Source organism: Coturnix japonica, chromosome 8 (genome assembly GCF_054131305.1).
Source record: "Coturnix japonica strain WE chromosome 8, WE-NBRP24, whole genome shotgun sequence".
Taxonomy (NCBI): Eukaryota; Metazoa; Chordata; class Aves; order Galliformes; family Phasianidae; genus Coturnix; species Coturnix japonica.
Genome location: NC_140670.1, coordinates 15,145,568 through 15,165,215, shown reverse-complemented (window position 1 = coordinate 15,165,215; position 19,648 = coordinate 15,145,568). Strand labels below are relative to the sequence as shown.

General features: G+C 43.2%; 1 protein-coding gene across 3 annotated transcripts in view; it reads left to right on the top strand.

Annotated features, from left to right (window-relative positions):
• The first annotated feature begins 9,095 nt into the window (after positions 1 to 9,095).
• The window catches only part of ZSWIM8 (zinc finger SWIM-type containing 8), a 58,050-nt gene continuing 47,497 nt past the window's right edge, over positions 9,096 to 19,648 (top strand). For all 3 annotated transcript variants that reach the window (XR_014948610.1, XM_015866634.3, XM_085554383.1), the window contains exon 1: positions 9,096 to 10,140. Coding sequence is in view for 2 of the 3 variants with exons in the window: in XM_015866634.3 (XP_015722120.1) it covers positions 9,963 to 10,140 (178 nt within the window). In the remaining variant the exon portion in view is untranslated. The remainder of the gene's footprint in view (positions 10,141 to 19,648) is intronic.

The window sequence follows — 19,648 nt, the reverse complement described above, 5'->3', positions numbered from 1 at the left end:
CTGACTGCTCCAGTGCCTTTCTCAAGTTGTTAGGGTTAGGCTGGGGTTTGATGTGGTGATGGCTGCAGACATGAAATATTATAGCATATAATTTCTTGTGCATGCTGTCTCCAGCCTCCTGTTGAGAACCACTGTGCACTCGCTGAAGAGAGAGCTGTTTGTGGTTAACACCTCCCTTGCTTCATGTTTGACTTTGAGGTTTTCTACACTTACACGTTTCTGCTTCTGCTTGTGTGAAGCTTGAGAGCTCATGGCTGAGGTTTTGCAGGAGTGTTTACTGTGCACATATCAGTGGGCAAAGCACAGTTATGGGTATTTTAGTGGCCTTAGGCACTGTCTCATTAAGTAAGCTCCAAAGCACATGATTACCAAAAGAGATGTGGTGCTACTCTGATGTCAGCCAAAGAAAAGGCCTTGTTTCTCCTGTTTGTATCTTTGCAGGCCTTCACACGGACATCAGGGCAGCTTTAGGTCAAAGGGCCAAGCAGGAAAGAGCTGTAACCCAGTGCTGTATTCACGTTGACTTGTTGCCCAACAGGAGAAACACACCGACAGGAATTAAATATGCATTCAGTGAATCCTACTGTGAAGTGTTTGTTAACATGCCAACATCTCATGGCCACATCAGCCCATGGCTCGGGATCCAGCAGTGCGGGGGCTGTCAGGTATTTCCATTAGAAGAGATCATGCAGAGAGTTGCTGTCACAGTTGTGTGACATTCTAGCCTGGGCAGTGGACCCTCCTCACTGTGAAGGTAAAGACTGTGGGAGAGATTGGTGGTGGAAATGTAACTGGAGAACTTGGCTGAAACCCATTAAAAAGTTTACATTTCTTTATTTCCTTCTCAAAAATAGAACAAAATCCTCTTGGAACAACGACAAAAAACAACCCAAAACACCAAGCTGCTTCTTTGCAGTTTAATTAATCTGCTTTGTTTAAAACTGAGCTGTATGCAAAGAAGAAAATGTGCTATTTCTTTACTCTTTTCCCACTCCCCTCCTGCATGTACAGGCTTGCTAGAAAGAAAGTAGGATTATAACCTCTGATTGTGGGATGCAGACCTGTTAAGAGAGGGCAAGTGAACTATTCAGATGACTGTACATTTTGTGTTTGTGGAACCAAGCGCACCAGAGAAAAGCTTTTTCTTGAGGTTGACTATTTCACTATCTCTAGGTAGACTAAGGATAGGGAGCTTCTGTGATTCAGCACAACTTTTAAGATCTAAGAGAAACCCTTTAAACACTCCAAATATTTAAACCAAAGCTGGGTTGATTAAGACTTGAGAAATCTTTATTGTCATAACATGCCTTGTCTTTGCGATTACAGGGGCCTATCTCTTCTATTTGGGCTGATGAAACTTTGCTTCCGTGTGGTGTAGGTAGGCAGAGGGGATGCACCGTTTGCATTGGGTGGCTCTGCTCTATTCAAGCAGGAGAGTCCTTGTGATGCCAGATGAAATGCAGTGCATGCTTTTATTCATTAAATTCATACTGTTTATTCTCAATAAATATAACTTGCTAGATTAAACATCAATTGAGAGAGCAGTGGTCATGATAGAATTACACAAATCTATTTTTCTTACCCAGAGAAGATGTGAGGTTACTTAAGGAACTGCATTAAAGCTTTGGAAAGCAAATATACAGGAATTTGTCACAGCATTTTGCAGGTACATGGCTGAAAATGGAGATCTGCCTAAAACAGAGAGCAGCCTCTGAGTCAGCTCGTAGAACAGCTGTCAGTACCTGTCACAGTCTGGCCACATACTCAGAGAAGAAAGCCAAAAATAGAAGCAGCTGATGTAATCTAGGATCCCTAAATCTCCTAAAGGAGGAGGAGTCCAATTCAAAGAGCTTCCTGGATGGATATGGTCTATGACATCTGCAGGTTAAAAAAAATGATGAGAATCCACATTATTTTAACAGCCAACCAGTAGACCTGACTTTGTCAGTTAGGTTTAAGACAAAGTACTTTCTCTCTTGCTTCCTACTGAAACTGAAAAGGGAGAGCCAGGTACAGCAACCCATGTAATTCTGAGTCATTGCATCTTGCGTGGTATTTTTATTAGTGTCTCCTCCAAAAGCACAAAGGAGGCCAGTTAAACTTTACATAGTGTAAAATGCACTGACCCTCACCTGCACTTTTGTGTACAAAACTCAAAGTATTTTTTCTTAAATGGAGTGTGTGGTCATGGTGACAGTGCTTTTTGTAAGAGAAAATCACACATCATATAGCCTTCACATTGGCTTCCTAGACTTCTGATGGGACAGAACATTAATTACATTTCTAAATAAAAATCCTCACATCTCTAACTCTGAAGTTGTATTACTGTTCTGAGGAATATCTGTGCAGGAACAGGCAGAATATTTTACTGTCTGTTAGATGTTGTATAGTGTAGTAATTGCACCTCAGATTCATCTGTTATTCCTATATTTAAGCGTTAATGTACCTCATCTTTATATTTTGAAAGACTGAAGTGTTGAGAGACACCTACAGTGCAAACGTTGCTATGGCCAGTTATATGTGAAGTTGTGGGTTTCGTGGCATGCAGAAAGTTTCCTCTCCTGAAGATGCACAAAGCTTGTAAACGCAGCACAACAAGGTTGCTCTAAGTGGCTGAATTATTTCAACTCACCAAGATCTGATTACATGCTTTGCAGAATAGTGTCTATTGGTCTTGATGTGAAAAGATAGACATCCTTTTTTTCCCCAGCACTGACCTTCTGCATACCAGGCAGCTGACTGCGCTCTCAACAACACCTACAGAAACTGGCTTCTACAGCAAAGGCACGTTGAGAGTCAGCTACAGTAACCATCTTTTTTTTTTTCCCTTTCCATTGATTATCATTTTTTGATTGCTAACACTGCAGATTGATAGAGAAGGAGCACCATATGTAGAAATTTTGCTTATGTATTTCTTGGCAGACCGAAACAAAACTGAGCTAGGGAATTTATAGCTCTTTTTCAGAATTTTTAGAAGGCTTTCAAGTCTGTAACATTGCTAGTTAGGGTCATAGTCCCTCAAAACAAACTGACTTAAACACTGCTATGTACTGTAAATGCACAATCAAACATATTACCCACAAAACACAGTTTATTACTTTCTTTTTTTTCCCCACTGTAGCTGTGGAGATGTCCAAATGTGGTCTCAACTTCAAAAGAAGAGCCAGCAGCGTAACAGTTGCTTTCTCTGAGAAATGAAGGACATCATCCCCTTTTCAGTTCCTTTTGTGTTGATTCTTCTCCTTTCATTTATCTGTGAATTTATGTTGCATGTGAGATATCTCTAGACAGTCTGGTAATGGCAGAAAGAGCAAAGGGTGAGAAAGAAAACTTTTTCTCCTGTGGATTATTGCAAAGGGAATAAGAATCTATAGCTGCAATTGGCAAAATGCAGGAGGGCAGGCTGATTATCCTCAGTGATCCTTATAGGCAATGTTATCTGTAAGCCGCATCTTATGCTTTCTGAGGCATAACTGTTATGTTCATACATGAGATCTTAGCTGTAATTGTAGTCTCTTGCATTACAACAATCATTTTCACAGCTATTGCAAAGTGTTCCTTTAATGACCCCATTTTCCATATATAGATCAATGACTCATCTCACAAATAGTAAATTCATTATTTAATAAAGCTTTAATACCAGGCATATTCCAGTTATATAAGATTCCAAAGAGAGAACCAGTGATGCTGCCAGTTCAGATTCTCCTATGATTAAGGATTAGCCCCAAACTGGAAACTACTCAATCCAAATGGACAAAGCTTTTTTTCCCCAGAGCTTCTGGTTCCTCAGGGTAGCTTTGTTTCAGCTTCATGGTATTCCATGTCTGGGGAAGCTATGTACATTTTGCACAGGCACTTCTGCATTAGATGCAGAGCAATGGAAACAAGCTGTGTGCTCTCCTTTCTAATGTGCTAAAACACTATCTGCTCCATCTCTTCTCTAATTCCAGTGCTGTGAAATAATCATCAGTAGTAGCTGGTTGTGATTTATGTGCAGATATTAATTCTTAATAGCAATTGCTATATGATGAAACAGTAATCTTCTGGGAGAAGTGATTTTGCAAAACAGACTATCACTTTCCAAGGAACAGGAATTTAAGATACAAAATCGTATCAGCCATTTTCCATAGCGTCATAGTGCCTGAGCACAAGAAGCTATTCTTCTGCACAATCTGTATTTTACTGGAAACAGAGCCATATGTGTGCTTCGAAAATGTGCCTTTGCTTGTCATTTCTAACTGCATTACTGCAAGCGAAAAGGCAACAAAATCTTGCAGAATCAGAATGTTGCTGAACAGCTGGGCCCCCTTGCATTAGCAGTGATAAAATCTCATGAGTGCTTTATTTTGTTATTGAGTCTGTGTTAGATTCCAGCCATAGCAAGGATGTGTTTTACTTTCCATGCAATTAGAAATAAAAACACACTGGATCTGACTTGCAGAGCACCACATGACTCACCAGTGAAATGCAGACACTTCTGGGGTGCAGCACAGACTCTTTGATTTCTAGTCCCCTGTGAGAGCTTAAAACTGGAAACAAATGTAAGCGTTGCAATTCTGCTTCAGGGTATTTGTGAGTTCTTGTCTTTCCAATATGAGAAATGTTGCTCTCTGAATTGTGTGTAATGCAGATAAAGGAATTTTGAACAGTAATTTCACTCCTCTAAAAGGAAAGCGGAATGAAAGAAGTATATCCCTGTATGGGAGAAACCATCCTAGTGGCAGCCTTGTCATCTCTGCAGGATTCCTTATTGGATTTCTTTCTTCCCAGCAGAGCACTTTTGAAACTGTCAGATACTATTTTTCATGGCCTCTTCATCAGTGCCTATAGTTTCCGTCTGTTGGGAGATCCACAAGGGAACATACATGCCTGAATCATGCAGTAAGTTGGCTGGAAAAAGATGGATGGGTGTTGATGAGCTGTGCCTTTCCAAGCCATGGCCCCAAGGACAAAGAGAAACTCTCAATCACACCTGCACTCCCTCATGTTGGCCAGAGAAAGAACACACCCAGGTCTGGCCTGTGTGAGCCAGAAGGCACATTTTTTTAAGTCTTCTGAAATGCGTTTTGAGACAGAAGTGCAAATTTTCACCCTGCTTTGTTAGCCTCAATACTTTCCTCACTTCTTCCGTGCTTTCAGTCTGTGATGTTATAGAAAATGAAAGCAAGATTTCTTTGGAAATTTCTTCAACTTGTGTTTTCCCAGAGCTGGAAAGGGAAGGAATATGAGTGAGGGCTGTTCCAGTTGAACAGAAGTAAACATAAAGAGCTGAAGCCCATTTGTAGGTTGAAAAATGTCATATTAGCAAAGCTCTCCTTCTGTCTTCTGTCTTTTCTTGAAGCAACTTGTATTTTCTACTGGATTCAGGTGAAAGCTAACTGCTGAGTTGCGTGTGATGTTGACAAAAGATATCAGTGAGCAGTACCAGGCACCACATCTACCTGTCTATTAACACCACTCCCAGGCCTACAACAGGTTGCATTGAGATGTAGAATCTTACCCATAGTTATTTTCTTCATCCCTTGACAAAATCTGTTTAGTTTCTTAGTGTGCACTTCTTTCATCTCCTTTTGCCTATCAAGACACACTTCAAAACTCCAACTATATTTTTAGATTCTTTTAGACCGCCACAACCTTCTGAACCATTTTTCCACACCAAGAAAGCACTTTTCTTGCAGGTGAAAGCCTTCTTTCATGCAGCATTCCATAAGGAACTGTGAAACCTTCAGGTATTTCAGCTTTCTTATAGCTCATGACCTAGAATTCTGTTAATGTGAACTGTCAGGACTCCCATGATCTGTGTGTGCCTCTCTCTAACTATTGCTGGTGCTGTGCAGGTCATCTGGCAGTACAAATGCGTGTGTGTGCGTAATAACTCCCTTGGAAAGAGATCCAATTGGACAGCAATGCAGGACAACTTTTCTGCCATATTAGACAAAGAGTATGAGACAACTTACTACACTGTGCTACGGCATATTGCCTGGTACCTGGTTTGTCTGGTGTCATGCACCTGCCCCTCAGCTGAGTGTTCTACATGATGTTGGCTTTGTAGCACTGCAAGGATGTGTGTGGTAGATCCCTTGGAACGAGAACCAGTTTTAGCCACTACCTGGGAAACTTGGGAGAAGCATCAAGCCCAGTATCAGTACATCATTTATATACTGACCAGACACTAAAATGGTGAAAAACAGGAAAAGCCTTTTTTATCTTCTTGTTTTCTGCTAGTGATCAGCCTGGAAGAAGAAGCAGCAACCAGTGGTAAAAAGGTTTCATTTTGTTATATTAAATTCTTTGCCCGCTGCAGAAATTCAGCTTGTCCTTATATCTGCTAAACTGTTTCAGTGCTGTTGCCAGCTGCATCAGCCAGAGGAAGTCCAGTGGAAAGTGTATGAAGTACCTGGGGCAGGTACAGCTGGGGAGCAAGCATGGTGGGCACTCCTTGCCAAGATCACCAGGCCAGGAGCTGTGGCTGTGGCACCAGTCTGGGAACATAAGTACACAGACAGAAGTGGTGGGAGTGGAAAGCCTGAGAGACTCTGCTTGGCACAGCGCCTGGCACTTGGCAGAACACCCAGAAACAATCCAAGACAAAACAGAACAATTCCAAATCCCCAAATCAATGAAGGACCCACTAAGCAAAGCTTTTATACCTGGAGTAGTGGCACGCATACTTTATAAGGGCATCTTCTTGTAGCTTCTGACTTGGATAGTTGAGAAGTATGGGGAGCATCATCCTGCTTCTTCATAGTCACTTCTGTCACGGTATTTTTGTCTTTCTTTCCATGGGAAGCTTCAGATTGTCCTTCAACTTCAGGAGTCCCAAATGCTGCCCTGGAGGATCTGTTTCCTGAATTTAGGAATTATTTGTGCATCTTAGTTTAAGAAGTGCTAATCTTCCTCATGCCATGAAACAGAATAATCCACTATTGACAGTCCTTCTGTGAGCCCAGCTTAGAACCTGTGCTGTGTTGGTTCAAGTCCCTAAGGTCTCTATGTGAGAGTTGATCAGCAGGTCAGTGCTTTTGTTTGTATTGCATTGCATTGCACAGCTATTGCATTGCATTTTGAGGTAGTCTCAATTGAAGTCATTTGATAGGAGGCTAACAAAACCTCAACTCCGGTAAATCCTTAAGTGAGAAGGTACCACCTCTAATCTGCTTTAAAATAATAAGAGATATTCAGGTTCCCAAGCTTCAGCTCACTGATGAGGGGAAAAGGACAGTAACCTCTGGGTGAGACTGAAATACCAAGCGTGGAGAATGCTGGGGGTACCATCTGGGGTCACAGTGATAAAGGTACTACTGCAGACACCTCTGGAGAACTTTTTATCAGTAAGGTCAGCATTTAATGCCTTGCTGAGGTGCTTTTGAGGATATTAACTATCCAATCATTTCTGTCTTTGTGGAACCATGGTCTAAACATTTTGATTTTCCAGCAGTTTGCTGGAAGCTCTAAATCCCCTTCTACCTACTATCATTCTCTGCCTGCCCCTGCACACTGTATAAAGGGACTGAGCACAGTAATTACCTAATTGCCTGACTAACTGTTGTTAGCTTACAGGGTAATTACAACATCTATTGTTAATTAATAGTATTTTTCACTTGCTGAAAAACAGGTTTTGTATGTTTGTGGGCTTCCTTCCCTCCCCCCAAAGGAAGAGTTTAAATTTCAGTGCTTCTGAATTGATTTTATATATTTTAATACATATATTCTTGTGTAACTGACTATATGACCCTTCAGATGCCATATGTACATATGCATGAGCATAAATTAGCTCTTCCTATAAAGTTTTGCCTGCTGGCAAAAAATAATCTGAGGGGGAAAAAAAGCACAGGAAGCTTATTAATGTGAGAGTTTATTTAGCTAATAATGATCCCTGTAAAATAGCACACAGCGAGTACATTTCTCATCTATCTGTTACCTCAGATATCTCCTCAGGAACATCCCTTAAAGGAATTGTGCAAGTATTTTAAGCCCAGCAGCTTTGGACAACAGCACATTAAATTAGATGAAGTCTTAGAGGAAGATTTGAGAATTAAGAGGCTGTGGAGTGCTCCCATTTTCCCCACTGGTAGGAAGCACTGAGGGATCCAACATTTATACAGGTAAAAAACACAACTGATGCACATTTTATTGCTATGTATTTGTGTGCTTGAGATCTTAAATACTAAACCAACAAGCATTACATATGCAGGAACACACCATGTAGAAGTTTCCCTTAGGACAACATTATCTTTTAAGGCCCACTAAGAGGATCCATCACTAAACATAGGGGGATTTTTTATTCCTGTTTGAGGGCTGAGGTGAACTGCACAGAATGACGTGCTGATTGATCTGAAACGCTTCATTTTCTCTCAGCCCTAGGATGCCTGTTGCTTCTCAACATTTCATTCTATTTTCCCTAGCTCTTCTTTCCCCGTTACCCCCTATCATTTGCATGTTTCCCTCTGCACACAGGGAGACGCACTGTGGCTGCTCAGCTGATGCTCACTCAGTTTACAGAGCTCAGCCTTTGTTTTTTCACTCATCCACTCTCACAGCAGAACAGATCTCAAAACAGAACTCTGGAAAAAGCTGAAACAAAAGCTTTCAACCCAGCCATAGGAAAACCTTACATAACTCCTTATGTAACGGGATGCGGAGTACTTTCTCGTTATTAACTTCAGAGCTGCTCAGGCTCCCCTGGTTTCCTCCCTGCTGTGGTGTGGAGTAAAGGAGCTTTCCCTCTGAGCACAGAGTGCAGTGCACTTCAGCTGCTATTTCTCATTCCTGTATGAGGAAATAAAGCAGGAGGGGCACAGTGCCTTCTCTTTACTTATCCTCCTTTCCTAAAACACCTTATAAAGGCAATAAGAGGGCACTGGAAGCTCCCTGCCCTACACCAGATGCGTGCAGTCGTTATTTCCTCCTCGCTCAATCTATGTTCGACCCGTGTTTCCCGTTCCGCTGGGCCCTTTCGCGGTGACCCGGTTCGCTCTGTGAGCGCTCTGAGCTCAGACCGTCCGCTCTGTGGAGCACTTATTTCCCTCCCGCCGTCCCGCCCCACGCACCCGCCCGGCGGCGGAAGCCGGAAGCGCGGCGGCGGAAGCGGTTCTCAGCTGGCGGGGGGGTGTCGCAGGTGAAGCTGGGAGGCGCGGAGCCATCTTGGTGCCCGCGCCGGGCAGGGACTCGCCGCCGTCGCCGCGCCAGGACAGCGAACCGCCGCCGGGCCGGGCACGGGGGGGCGTCCGCGGGCGGGGCGCTGCCGGCCGTGGGCACCGAGAGCCGCGGGCTCCGGCCGTGACGGGAGCGGCTCCGCGCCTCCGCCGGCCCCCGGCTCCGGGCTCTCCCCGCCCGCGCCCCCATGAGGCCGGAGCCGCCGCCCGCCGCCCGCCCGCGCCGGTGACGAGCCGCCGGGAGGTCGCGCCGCCCCCGCCGCGGGCTCCCCGGCCCCGTCCCCGCCGAGCCCCCTCCTTCCTCGTTCCGTCGGCGCTCGGGCTCGCCGCCCCCGGGGGCGCTGCTGAGGTGCGGCGGGCGGGGGGAGGCCCGGTCCCGGCGGGGCTTCACCCCGAGAGTGAGACAAGCACCAGCGCAGGGAGACACGGCCGTTGTGCGGCCGCCGCGGGTCCGAACGTGGGGCTGCCGGGCTGTGACAGACCTGCAGCTCCCCGGGCTGGAAGCAGCTCTGTGCACAGCGGCTGCACCGCCGGGTCGGACGCACTTTGTGGACATAAGCGTTTTTTAAACTTTTTTTAAGAACTCGTTTTCTGGGATTTTTACAAGCAGCCCTTTAGTTCGCGTTGGTTTCCTGCTTCTCCCGCTTCAAGGCGGCGTTCGCTCTGTTCTTCCTGGTACCGTAGCACGGGGATCTGAACGGGACTGACAGGTACTCCAGGAGCCTTCCAGTCCGTCCACCTGTTAAAGCCGGCAGCTCCGCTTCTTTCTTTCTTCCATTTTTTTCCCCGTGTCGCCTGTTGGATGTGATGGAACTCATGTTTGCGGAGTGGGAGGACGGGGAGAGGTTCTCCTTCGAGGACTCCGATCACTTTGAGGAGGACTCCCTTTGTTCCTTCATCTCAGAGGCAGAGAGCCTTTGCCAGAACTGGAGAGGATGGCGGAAGCAATCGGCCGGACCCAATTCTCCCACTGTCAAAATGAAAGGTGAGATCGCCTGCCGTCCTCGGGAGTGCTGAGGACACGTGGTGGCAGGGGGCGAGGAGAGCTGCGGGGTGCTGGAGGTGCGAGGTGAAGGCGGTGTGTGATGGCTGTGAGGGCAGCGGGCTGGGATGAGAGTTTACGTGTGATCTTAATGCAAAGCGGTGTTTTGGATGAGCTTTCACCTGTGTGATCTCAGTAATACCATAATGCAGCTTTCCTGAGTACGTTTGCTGAACTTGCTGTTGGATATCTGAAAATAATAGTAATGGTAACCAAGGCACAACCTTGTTCAGGAGTAGTTCTACCCATGTTGAGTCCCAGTTGCATTGAGTAAATTAGAATAAGGTGTCATAAAGGATCTTATAACTGTTAAACAACTTCTTGTGTTGAGGCGTATTTGTATAGAGCAATCTATTTTTCTTACCTGTTTCTGTAATTTTCTCTTATTTCTATTAAAAGGAAAGCATTCTTTTGTAGTAGTAGAGCAAGAAGGCCTTGTGACTGTGACAGAGGGGCAGGCAAACCACCATGTGTCCGCTTCACAAAGGTTGCTTTATTTCCTTTCTCCTGATAGTTTTTTTAATAGTAGACAGGAAAAAGGCATTAGGAATTAAAAGAAGTAATCCTTAAACCAGTGTATAGCTGCTAATCCTTCCCCTGGTTATTTTATTTTACTTTTTAGCTGAAACACAGTTTCTCTTTTATCCTGATGCATCTCATCCCTGGAATCCAGGTGGCGTTTGCAGAAAGAAGAGGCAGGCAAACAGTCAGCAGAAGTTGCATGAGTGCTCCCTACTCTTCCTTTCATCTCCTTTCTTTGCTTTCAGTCTGGTGTCAGTGCTTTTCCCATTACTGCTGGCTTTTGTGACCATAGCTGCCTTATTACTATCTCCCTGACTGAGCTGCAAAGCTTCGTTCTCTTCTGAGCAATGGCCTTACGCTGAGAGTTCAGTTAATAATGAGTTGTGCTAAAATCTGACGGTGTTATGCTATGGACAGATGTTCACTTGTCACTAGGTCGGGTCCAGAAAGTACACTGTGCATTAACTGTAGGCTTTCCAGAACAGCTTAATTTTTAAACTTATAGTGTAAGTATGTGAACTGTCTCTAGTCCCAAATATGCAACTGTCTGCATCTCTTGACTAATCAGGTATAGAGCTAAGGATAACATGGGCATTTAAAAGAAATTAATTAAAGGAAGAACATAGAGAAGTGCTGAATGCACATCCAACTTGGATGTGTGGCTTTCCTATGATACATCCTACTTGTGCAGAGCACAGACAGTGCTGGAATTAGCTTTTCGAAGCTGTGAATCCTGAGATGCAGAACTGAGGGTTGGGCACAGTAAACTTCACATTTCACTTTAAGCCTTGTGTTTGGCAACATGCTTGCAAAGAGCTGAGGTTTTGAAAACATGCTGCTGTGGAGAGACTCGAGTTCAGCAGAGGTGTATAGAACTGGTTGGTGTGAGATGTGCCGGTCAGACTGGTACTTGAACAGGTGATTGGTTTTCAGTTGCGTGATCTCCTGGGCTTTGGTATGTGATTTTTTGTTTCCTGGGCCCAGCCCAGTACCTTTGGCTCTCTTGACCAAATTGGAAAGCGAACAGCAGTTGCTCCTCTATTGGCTTCCACTTGTTGCGTATTAGAATGAAAAATTGCTTCAGTAGATGGTGCATTTCTGAGATTGTTGGTATCTCAGTTGACATGGCAAACAGAACTGCTGACATCCTTGTGATAACTGCAGTGATTTACATGGTACGGTGATGTTGCTATTTGAGGTTCTGCAGACCTCTCAGCCTGCGTAGGCAAGGGTTGCATTGTTTGTACTTAATTCATATTTTTAGGCTGTATCTGTAGAGAGATCTAATGCCTTTGTACAAAAGTTTTGCTGTAACACAGGGAAATTTGGGGAAGTGCATAAGCATGGATTTGTTGTCTAAATAATTATTTATCCACACTACAGATTCATGTATGATCCCACTGACAGAGCACTTGCAGGTACTTTATGCAGTGTGTTGTCAGTGAGCCTGGGCTGACTTGGAACATTTCACTGTCTGGGATCTGCTTGGATTTCAGAAAACTTGTGCAGATTTAATTATTTTTACCATCTCTTTTTGATGGTGTTTTTGTAGTCAGAAAAAGCAACATGGAGAACTTGCCAAATCATGGGCTTGCTAGTTAGTCACACTGAGTCTTCGGAAGTGTGGTGACTCTCAATTCAGCCTGCATGTTTTATTTTAATTGACACAGTTTACCATTTTGCAGTAGCCCGTGATGTAGCTTCTCATGTGAACAAAAAGTGAGGTTAGGTGCAGAGTGCTTGGATTTAAAATGCTAAGGGAAACCACGAGGAGCTGCATTCTGTGAGCCTTTTCCTCCAGTCAGGCAGCTCAGGCTGTGTTTTGATTTGGGATCAGTCAGGCGAGTTATGTAATAGAGAGGATTTCTAACTTCTTCAGTTGTTTTGAATCTGTCCTTGTGAGAGTCCAATTCGTCATTAATTAGTTGAAAGAGAATCCTCTTGAGACTGAGGGAAGTGCTGCTGGCTGGGGATTGCTCTTCTTAAACAAACTAACAAACCACCATCCCCACTGCTTGCGGATTTTGTTAATTTTGCAGCTTTTTGCTTTGTGCTCAAGTGTTTTCAATATTGCCATGTAAACTATGGCTGGACTGTAGCTGGTTGTTTTTCTTTCATTTAATTTTCACCGAGTTTATTGTTTAGTCTTCTTATGTTACTTTCTATACAAGTGTATTCCCTTCAAATGTAGAACTGATTGTGTGAAGGAGAAGCCCATTGTGTCTCCTTTATGGGTGTCCTTGGATTTTTGGCTCTTCTCAGTTTCCACTGATTCACCTGTACTGAAATCCCAGAGCTAAGTGTGTCAGTTCTGGGGAAACCAGGAGTCCTGTTGAGCTTAGCAAATAATTTAGAACTTTCATTTTAGAAATGGCTTGTTCTGATGCTGTTTTTTTCTTCATTGCTTGTTTTTACCTATCTTTTTTTCTTTTTGAATGAGATAACACTTGTAACCGATATTTGCCTGTATACATCATTGATGAGACACTTGACGTTGTACTTGTTGAAATAAGTAATGGGCGGACATTACTCAAGTCAGTGCGAGTAGATGTTTTGAAGATCAATGTCTTTGCGGTGTTTTCAGAACCATCTGCTTCCTCAAGTTGGTTTATGGCTCCAACTCACTTTCTTTCAGTCAAGTTACATTCCACCAATGTATTATGTTTCTACCAATGAAAGCAGCCACTTTATGTTATCTCCAATTTTCTAGATAGTCTTTGGTTTCCCAGACTCCGTTATGAGAGTCAGTACTGTTCTCTGATTTTTCCTTCTCACTGTTGATAGTACTTACATTTTTCATTGGCAATTGACATGAGCCTAGTGGTTGGGGGAGCTGGGTTTGTTTGGTTTGGAAAAGAGAAGGCTCTGGGGAGACCTGTTTGTGGCCTTCCAGTACTTGGAGGGAGGTTATAAATGTGGGGTAGGGGTTGGAGATGGGGGAAGATGGACTTCTTACATGGTCTGATAGTGATAGGGCAAGGGGGAATGACTTTAAACTAAGAGGGGAGATCCAGGTTAAATGTTAGGTGGAAATTCTTTATTCAGACGGAGGAGAGACACTGGCGCAGCTGCCCAGTGAGCTGTGGGTGCTCCATCCCTGAAGGTGCTCCAGGCCAGGCTGCATGGGGCCTTGGGCAGCTGATCGGGTATGGGGCAGCCCTGCCCATGGCCAGGGGCTGGAATCTCAGCTATTCAATTATCGTGTACTTCCAAGAGTTGTTATCAATTATCTTTAGATCTTCAAACTCACTACTGTGACTTTGTTTCTTCCTCAGAGCCTACAAGTGTTTTCCCACCCTTAGTCTTTTGCAGTTTCTGAAGAATCTGTGTTTACCAAACACTTAAAAAGTTGCTGTAAATACTGTAGGATTGGTAAATACTGTGTTCACAACATTCACAATCTTTTTGTTCCATCCTTCAAGCATTACATACTGTACTGCAAAAAAAACCAAACAAAACAAAACAAAAACACCAAAAAAACAACACAAACCCTTAAGCTAAAGTAAGAATTGTTCAGGCAGTGATCTCCTAAAAGTATTCTCATTATACAGCCCCAGGAGGTCTGTATTCCTCCAAACTGTTAGGAATGCCCACTGTGGTGATTAATGGGCACGATGCCTCAAAACTACAAGCTGTAGTGAGGGAATGATTGGCAGAGAATGGATAGAGCCTGAGGTGGAGATGTGATCAGTTTAGAGACAATCTGGTAGAAGTCTGAATTGTGTCTTTGAGGTAAAGTGACAGTGGTTGATTTTCACTAGTTTATAAGGACAAACAATAAATGGTACAGAAAGCAGCACTTCTTCCTCAAGGTTGCTAGTTAGGACTAAATTAAAGTTAACCCTTGTTCAAAGATGTATTGCAGTAGGAGACATCAAGAGAAACAGGTTCTGGTTTATCTGATGCGCTCTTCAGACTGCTCTTGGAAGAGAGCGTTGGTGCCATCCATAGTGCTCACTCAGAGCCTGAGGAAGCTGGAAATGAACACTGTGGTTTGCTGTTTTCTTGCTATTACTGTGTATTGGACAGCTGCAGTTGATTATTATTTTTTTCTGCTGCATTTGTGCCTTTGGTGTGGAAAGGGGGAGGTTACGTCTGTGTTTCTGGGAGATGCAGATGTAATGCATCTTGTGTGGGGTTTTTTGGTGTGATACAGTCTAAATACCTTTTACAGTATATACAAGTTCACTGATTAATATCACTGATAAAAAACCCCAAACCCCAAACAATAAGTCTTGTACCAGCTGCCTATTGAGTTCTTCATAGGAATTAAAAGTCTGAATGTTAGTGGCAGGATATAGCAAATGCTTTATGAAATGAGCAGAGCTCAGCTGTCCACTGAGGAAAGGTAACGTGACAGTGGAGGCTTAGCTGCTGGAAGGAAAAAGGTTTCTCTGTACTTTCTTACTCTAGTAAGTGGATTTCCCCTATTTTTGTACGGTATCCCATTATCCATAGTGATTGGCAGTGTTGTCTCACTGCACAGCAGCAGCTGAAGCACAAGCTGAAGGTTGTGCAGAGGTTCTGTGAGTCAGTTCATTAGAGCTGAAGGTATCGCAAAGAAGTTGGAGCTGGTCTGTCAGGACTGTTGGGCATCCTTAAATGTGGAGCTCCAGAGCTGCAATGTACATTTCAGAAGCTGTCCAGAAGTTTCTGTCAAACCCAAAGGCTGTGCCATGGTGCAGTGATACTCTGCCTTCTGGGATGAATGCTTCTCATGTGTTTCTCATTTCTGTTGTGTGCTCCTGAGCCTATTTGAGGTAACTGAATACACATCCCCTCTCTTCAGGAATGGCACTGGAAAAACCCCTTCAGGAAGCCGTCAGGAAAAATGCATTTTTACTGCTCTGACTGGAAATGGCTGCTTCAATTCTGACTCTGCTTCTGTCTTCTGACCTCTTCCTTTTAAACAGGCTTCTCTTCCCCTCAGAAGTCTTGCATGTTCTTTCCATGTTGTAATGTCTCCTCTTTGTACTGGGAGGCCTTCCTGGCTCCCATGGCTTTTTCTTTGTGTGGTTTTTCTCCTTTCTTCCCCCTTGAGGGCATCCCTGTATTTCTGAATGACCTGCAATCATGGATACTCTGTGTGTTTCAGGTGTACTGAAGCCTGTGAGGCTTTTCTCTGGGGCATGTTTGCCTCTCAGGAAGCAATGGTAAGGGGACAGGTTTGAGCCTAGCTGCTGGAGTGTGCTCTCCCTTTGTTTCCTATCCATTTCTCTATAATCTCCTCCCTTATTTTTCTTTAACCTGTTCTTTATTACTAAAGGATAAAAATAAAATCCATCTCTCTCTATATGTATATATATATTTAACCTGTAGTTAACTAGCTCTTTCCCAAGATGAAAACATAATGAAGGCAAAGCACCTTGAGCTGCACTTCATGTTTGAGGTTTGTAGTTATCTATAAGATTGCAATTTGACAGTTAAATGCAAATGTCTTTTGTTATCCTAGGTAAAATACTCAGTAAACACGTGCTAAAGCAGCCCTTTGTTTTAACGCATGTGTGTTGTATATGTCACCTCTCTGAATACTTAAAGTGGCTTTCTTCTTCGAGTACTTGAAGAAGATATTTTAATCTCTATATGATTTGTTCACTCTTCCCACTTGCAGTAACAGGAGACACATGTACAGTCACTGCAGAGCACTGTGCCTGGAGCTGTGCCCCCACTGTGCGCCTGGGGGCACTGAGGGGTGAAACCCATTGCTGCAAAAGAGAACACATGTATTTATTTATTTATTTGTGATAGAAATAAGTAAAAGTACAGGAGAAAATGTAAGTTAGAGCTTAATCTAGTCTCATCGCTAGGCAGATTATTCGGTTTCAGAATCTGCTTTGCCCTGGGTCTCCTTTTGAAGGATTAACATCCTGCAATGTGGGTGAATCTCTGCGACTCTTCTCTTGATCATTAGCGATTCTTTGCCAGTTGCCGAGTTCAGAAGGTGATGGAAGTTTCCAGGAGGTAGACGGAATTGTTCAGTGTGCAGAGCTGGTCTGGGAGCTTTGTGTATTGCACTGGGCTATTGTCAGCTTCATGCACTTCATGCTCTGTGGTATTGCTTCTACTATATAGCAGCATGATCTGTGTATTTGAAGAGCCATCAGTTAAATATGATTTTATATGGAAGTTTCCAAGTTTGGAATTCCTGTTCATTTTGAGGAACAGCAATAAAGCCATAAAATAACCTATGTAAAGAAAAAAACTACACTTTTTTACATTTTCTATTTCTTATAGCTTCAATGAGAAAAGAAGTGAGAACCAAACTGACCAGACCTATGAAAGTCTGTTTTCTAATGTATTTTCTAATATATCCCAAGTAAAAATTCTTCTGCATACAAGTTGTGTAAGTAAAACTTCAGATGCATCTCGTGAGCAGACCTTTTATTCCCCCTCTGATGTAGGACATTCTCAAATCAATGTCTTTCCTGCACTGTTTGTATAATAACTATGGTAAAGTTCATTTTTAAGCAAATGTAAATTCAGTAATTTCATCTGTGAAAAGCTGGTAGAGAATTATAACTGTTTTAAGTACTCAAGTGGATGTTTTTAAGCAACTGAGCTGCTGCTTGTGTAGTGTAGGTTATGAATCTTTGCTTGGTTATGATGCCCAGGATTATTAAGTGGTGAAGTGACCCTCCTGGCTACTGAGTATGACAAAGGCGTCCCTACGTGTTTTTACATTAGTGCACAATTGAAGGGAAAGGTGTGTGCATCTCAGTTCAGTGAACAAGAGAGTGCTTTTCTTGTCTGTATCAAGTTCGTGATAGTCCATGATAACATAGTGATACAATTCATGCTGGTATGTTGAGAAAAAGATAACACAGTGAATTAAATATCAAGAAATATTAAACCAGAAATAATAAAGAAGTCAATATAAAAGTAAAGATCAAGCGCCACAGAAAAGTCTTTTAATAAAACTCTCCCTCCCCCCTGTATACTTTTGAAGGAACAGAAATGGACATCAGTGATTAGGTCAATGTCTGGTATGCCAGTTACAAAACTGGGAGCAGGAACCATCTCCTCTTAATTGTCTGGTGTCCTAGTTATTATACAGTACTTTGTTCCCAAGGAAGAAAGGAATGCACGGTTTCAAAAGATGTTTTACATACTTTAATGAACTTTTGAAGTAAACATTTGTCTGTTTAAAATATCTGTAATTAATTTTGATATGGTTTGGGGCTTTGCATCTCTAATAGTGAAAGAGTCAAAACCAATGTACAATCTTGTAATGTACAAGATATTTAAAAAGCTGGTTCTAATTTTAAAATGCCGCACATATTATTCATAGAATCAGTAAGGTCAGAAGAGACCTCCAAGATCATCCAGTCCAACCATCCACCTACCACCAATATTTCCTCACTAAACCGCATCCCTCAGTACAACATCTGAGCATTTATTGAACACCTTCAGGGACAGTGACTCACCCACCTCCCTGCACAGCTCATTCCAGTGCCTGAACACTCTTTCAGAGAAGACGTTTTTCCTGATGTCCAACTTGAATCTTCTCTGGCATAATTTAAAGCCATTCCCTCTAGTCCTGTCATTAGTGATGTGGGAAAAGAGGCCAACCCCCACCTTACCACAACCTCCCTTCAAGGAGTTGCAGAGTGATGAAGTCTGCTCTGAGACTTCTCTTCTGCAAACTGAACAATCCCAGCCCCATCAGCTGCTCCCCATAAAGCGTGTGCTCCAAACCCTTCACAGCTTTGTTGCCCTTCTCTGAACATGCTCCAGGGCCTCACTGCCTTTCTTGTAGTGAGAGGCCCAGGACTGAACACAGTACTTGAGGTGCAGTTTCACCAGGGCTGAGTACAGAGGGATGACCACTTCCCCGCTCCTGCTGGCCACACTATTCCTGATACAGGCCAGAATGCCATTGGCCTTCATACTCACCTGGGCACACTGCTGGCTCATATTTAGCCAAGTGTCTGTCAACACCCCCAGGTCTTGTTCTTCCAGCCACTCTGCCCCAGGCCTGTAACGTTGCCTGGGGTTGCTGTGACCAAAGCTCAGGACCTGACACTTGATCTTGTTGAATTTCATCCCATTGGCTTCAGTCCAGCAATCCAGCTTGTTCAGGTCCCTCTTTTGGCCCTTCCTATCCTTAGACAGATTAACACTTCTCTCTTACTGAGGGTATGCTGAGTCCCTTTGTCCAGCTCATCAGTAAACATGGTGAACAGATCAGGCCCCAGTACCAATGCTGGGCAACTACACCTGTGACAAGTTGCCAGCTGGATGTTACTCCATTCACTGCCACTCTCTGGCCCAGCCCACCAGCCGGTTCTTCACCCAGCAGAGTGCACTTCTCCAAGCCTTTCTAAGTTTCTTCCTCTGATGCTGTGTAGCGACTACACAGTGTTACCAACAAGTAGATTCCCATGTTGCTTAGAATCTGTATTTTTTATTGATGCACCTTTTTTCTCTCTTTCTTCATCTATGGAAGGACAGTAACATTCTGGTGAGGCATGTGCCACCATCAGCATCAAGTTGATATTGATTTCTTTGACCATGCTTTTGTTGGTGCTTTTGGAGTTGATACATCTTACAGAAAGTGCTATTTTGGATACATTTCAGTCATGTGTGTTTGGAAACATAATATCTCCTTAGAAGAATGAAACAAAGGAACTTTGTCAGGCTGTGTTACACCCCTTACAATTTTCTGGGGCTACACACTTTGAGATAAATGATGCTATGAAAAGAGTCTGGTTTTAATCAAATATTGCTTTTATGAATCATTATTAGTGTTTCTAGATTACTCCAACAAAAACAAAAGAAAGGAGATAATGTTGGTACTTAACTATGTTTGACCTCGTTTATTCTGTTAAGATGTACATTCAGTTGGCAAATCTATGTGCTGCTTTTTCTGTATTTAAATGAGAATCTATTGATAAGTGGGCAGCACTGAAAAAAATTGGGAGTAATGTCT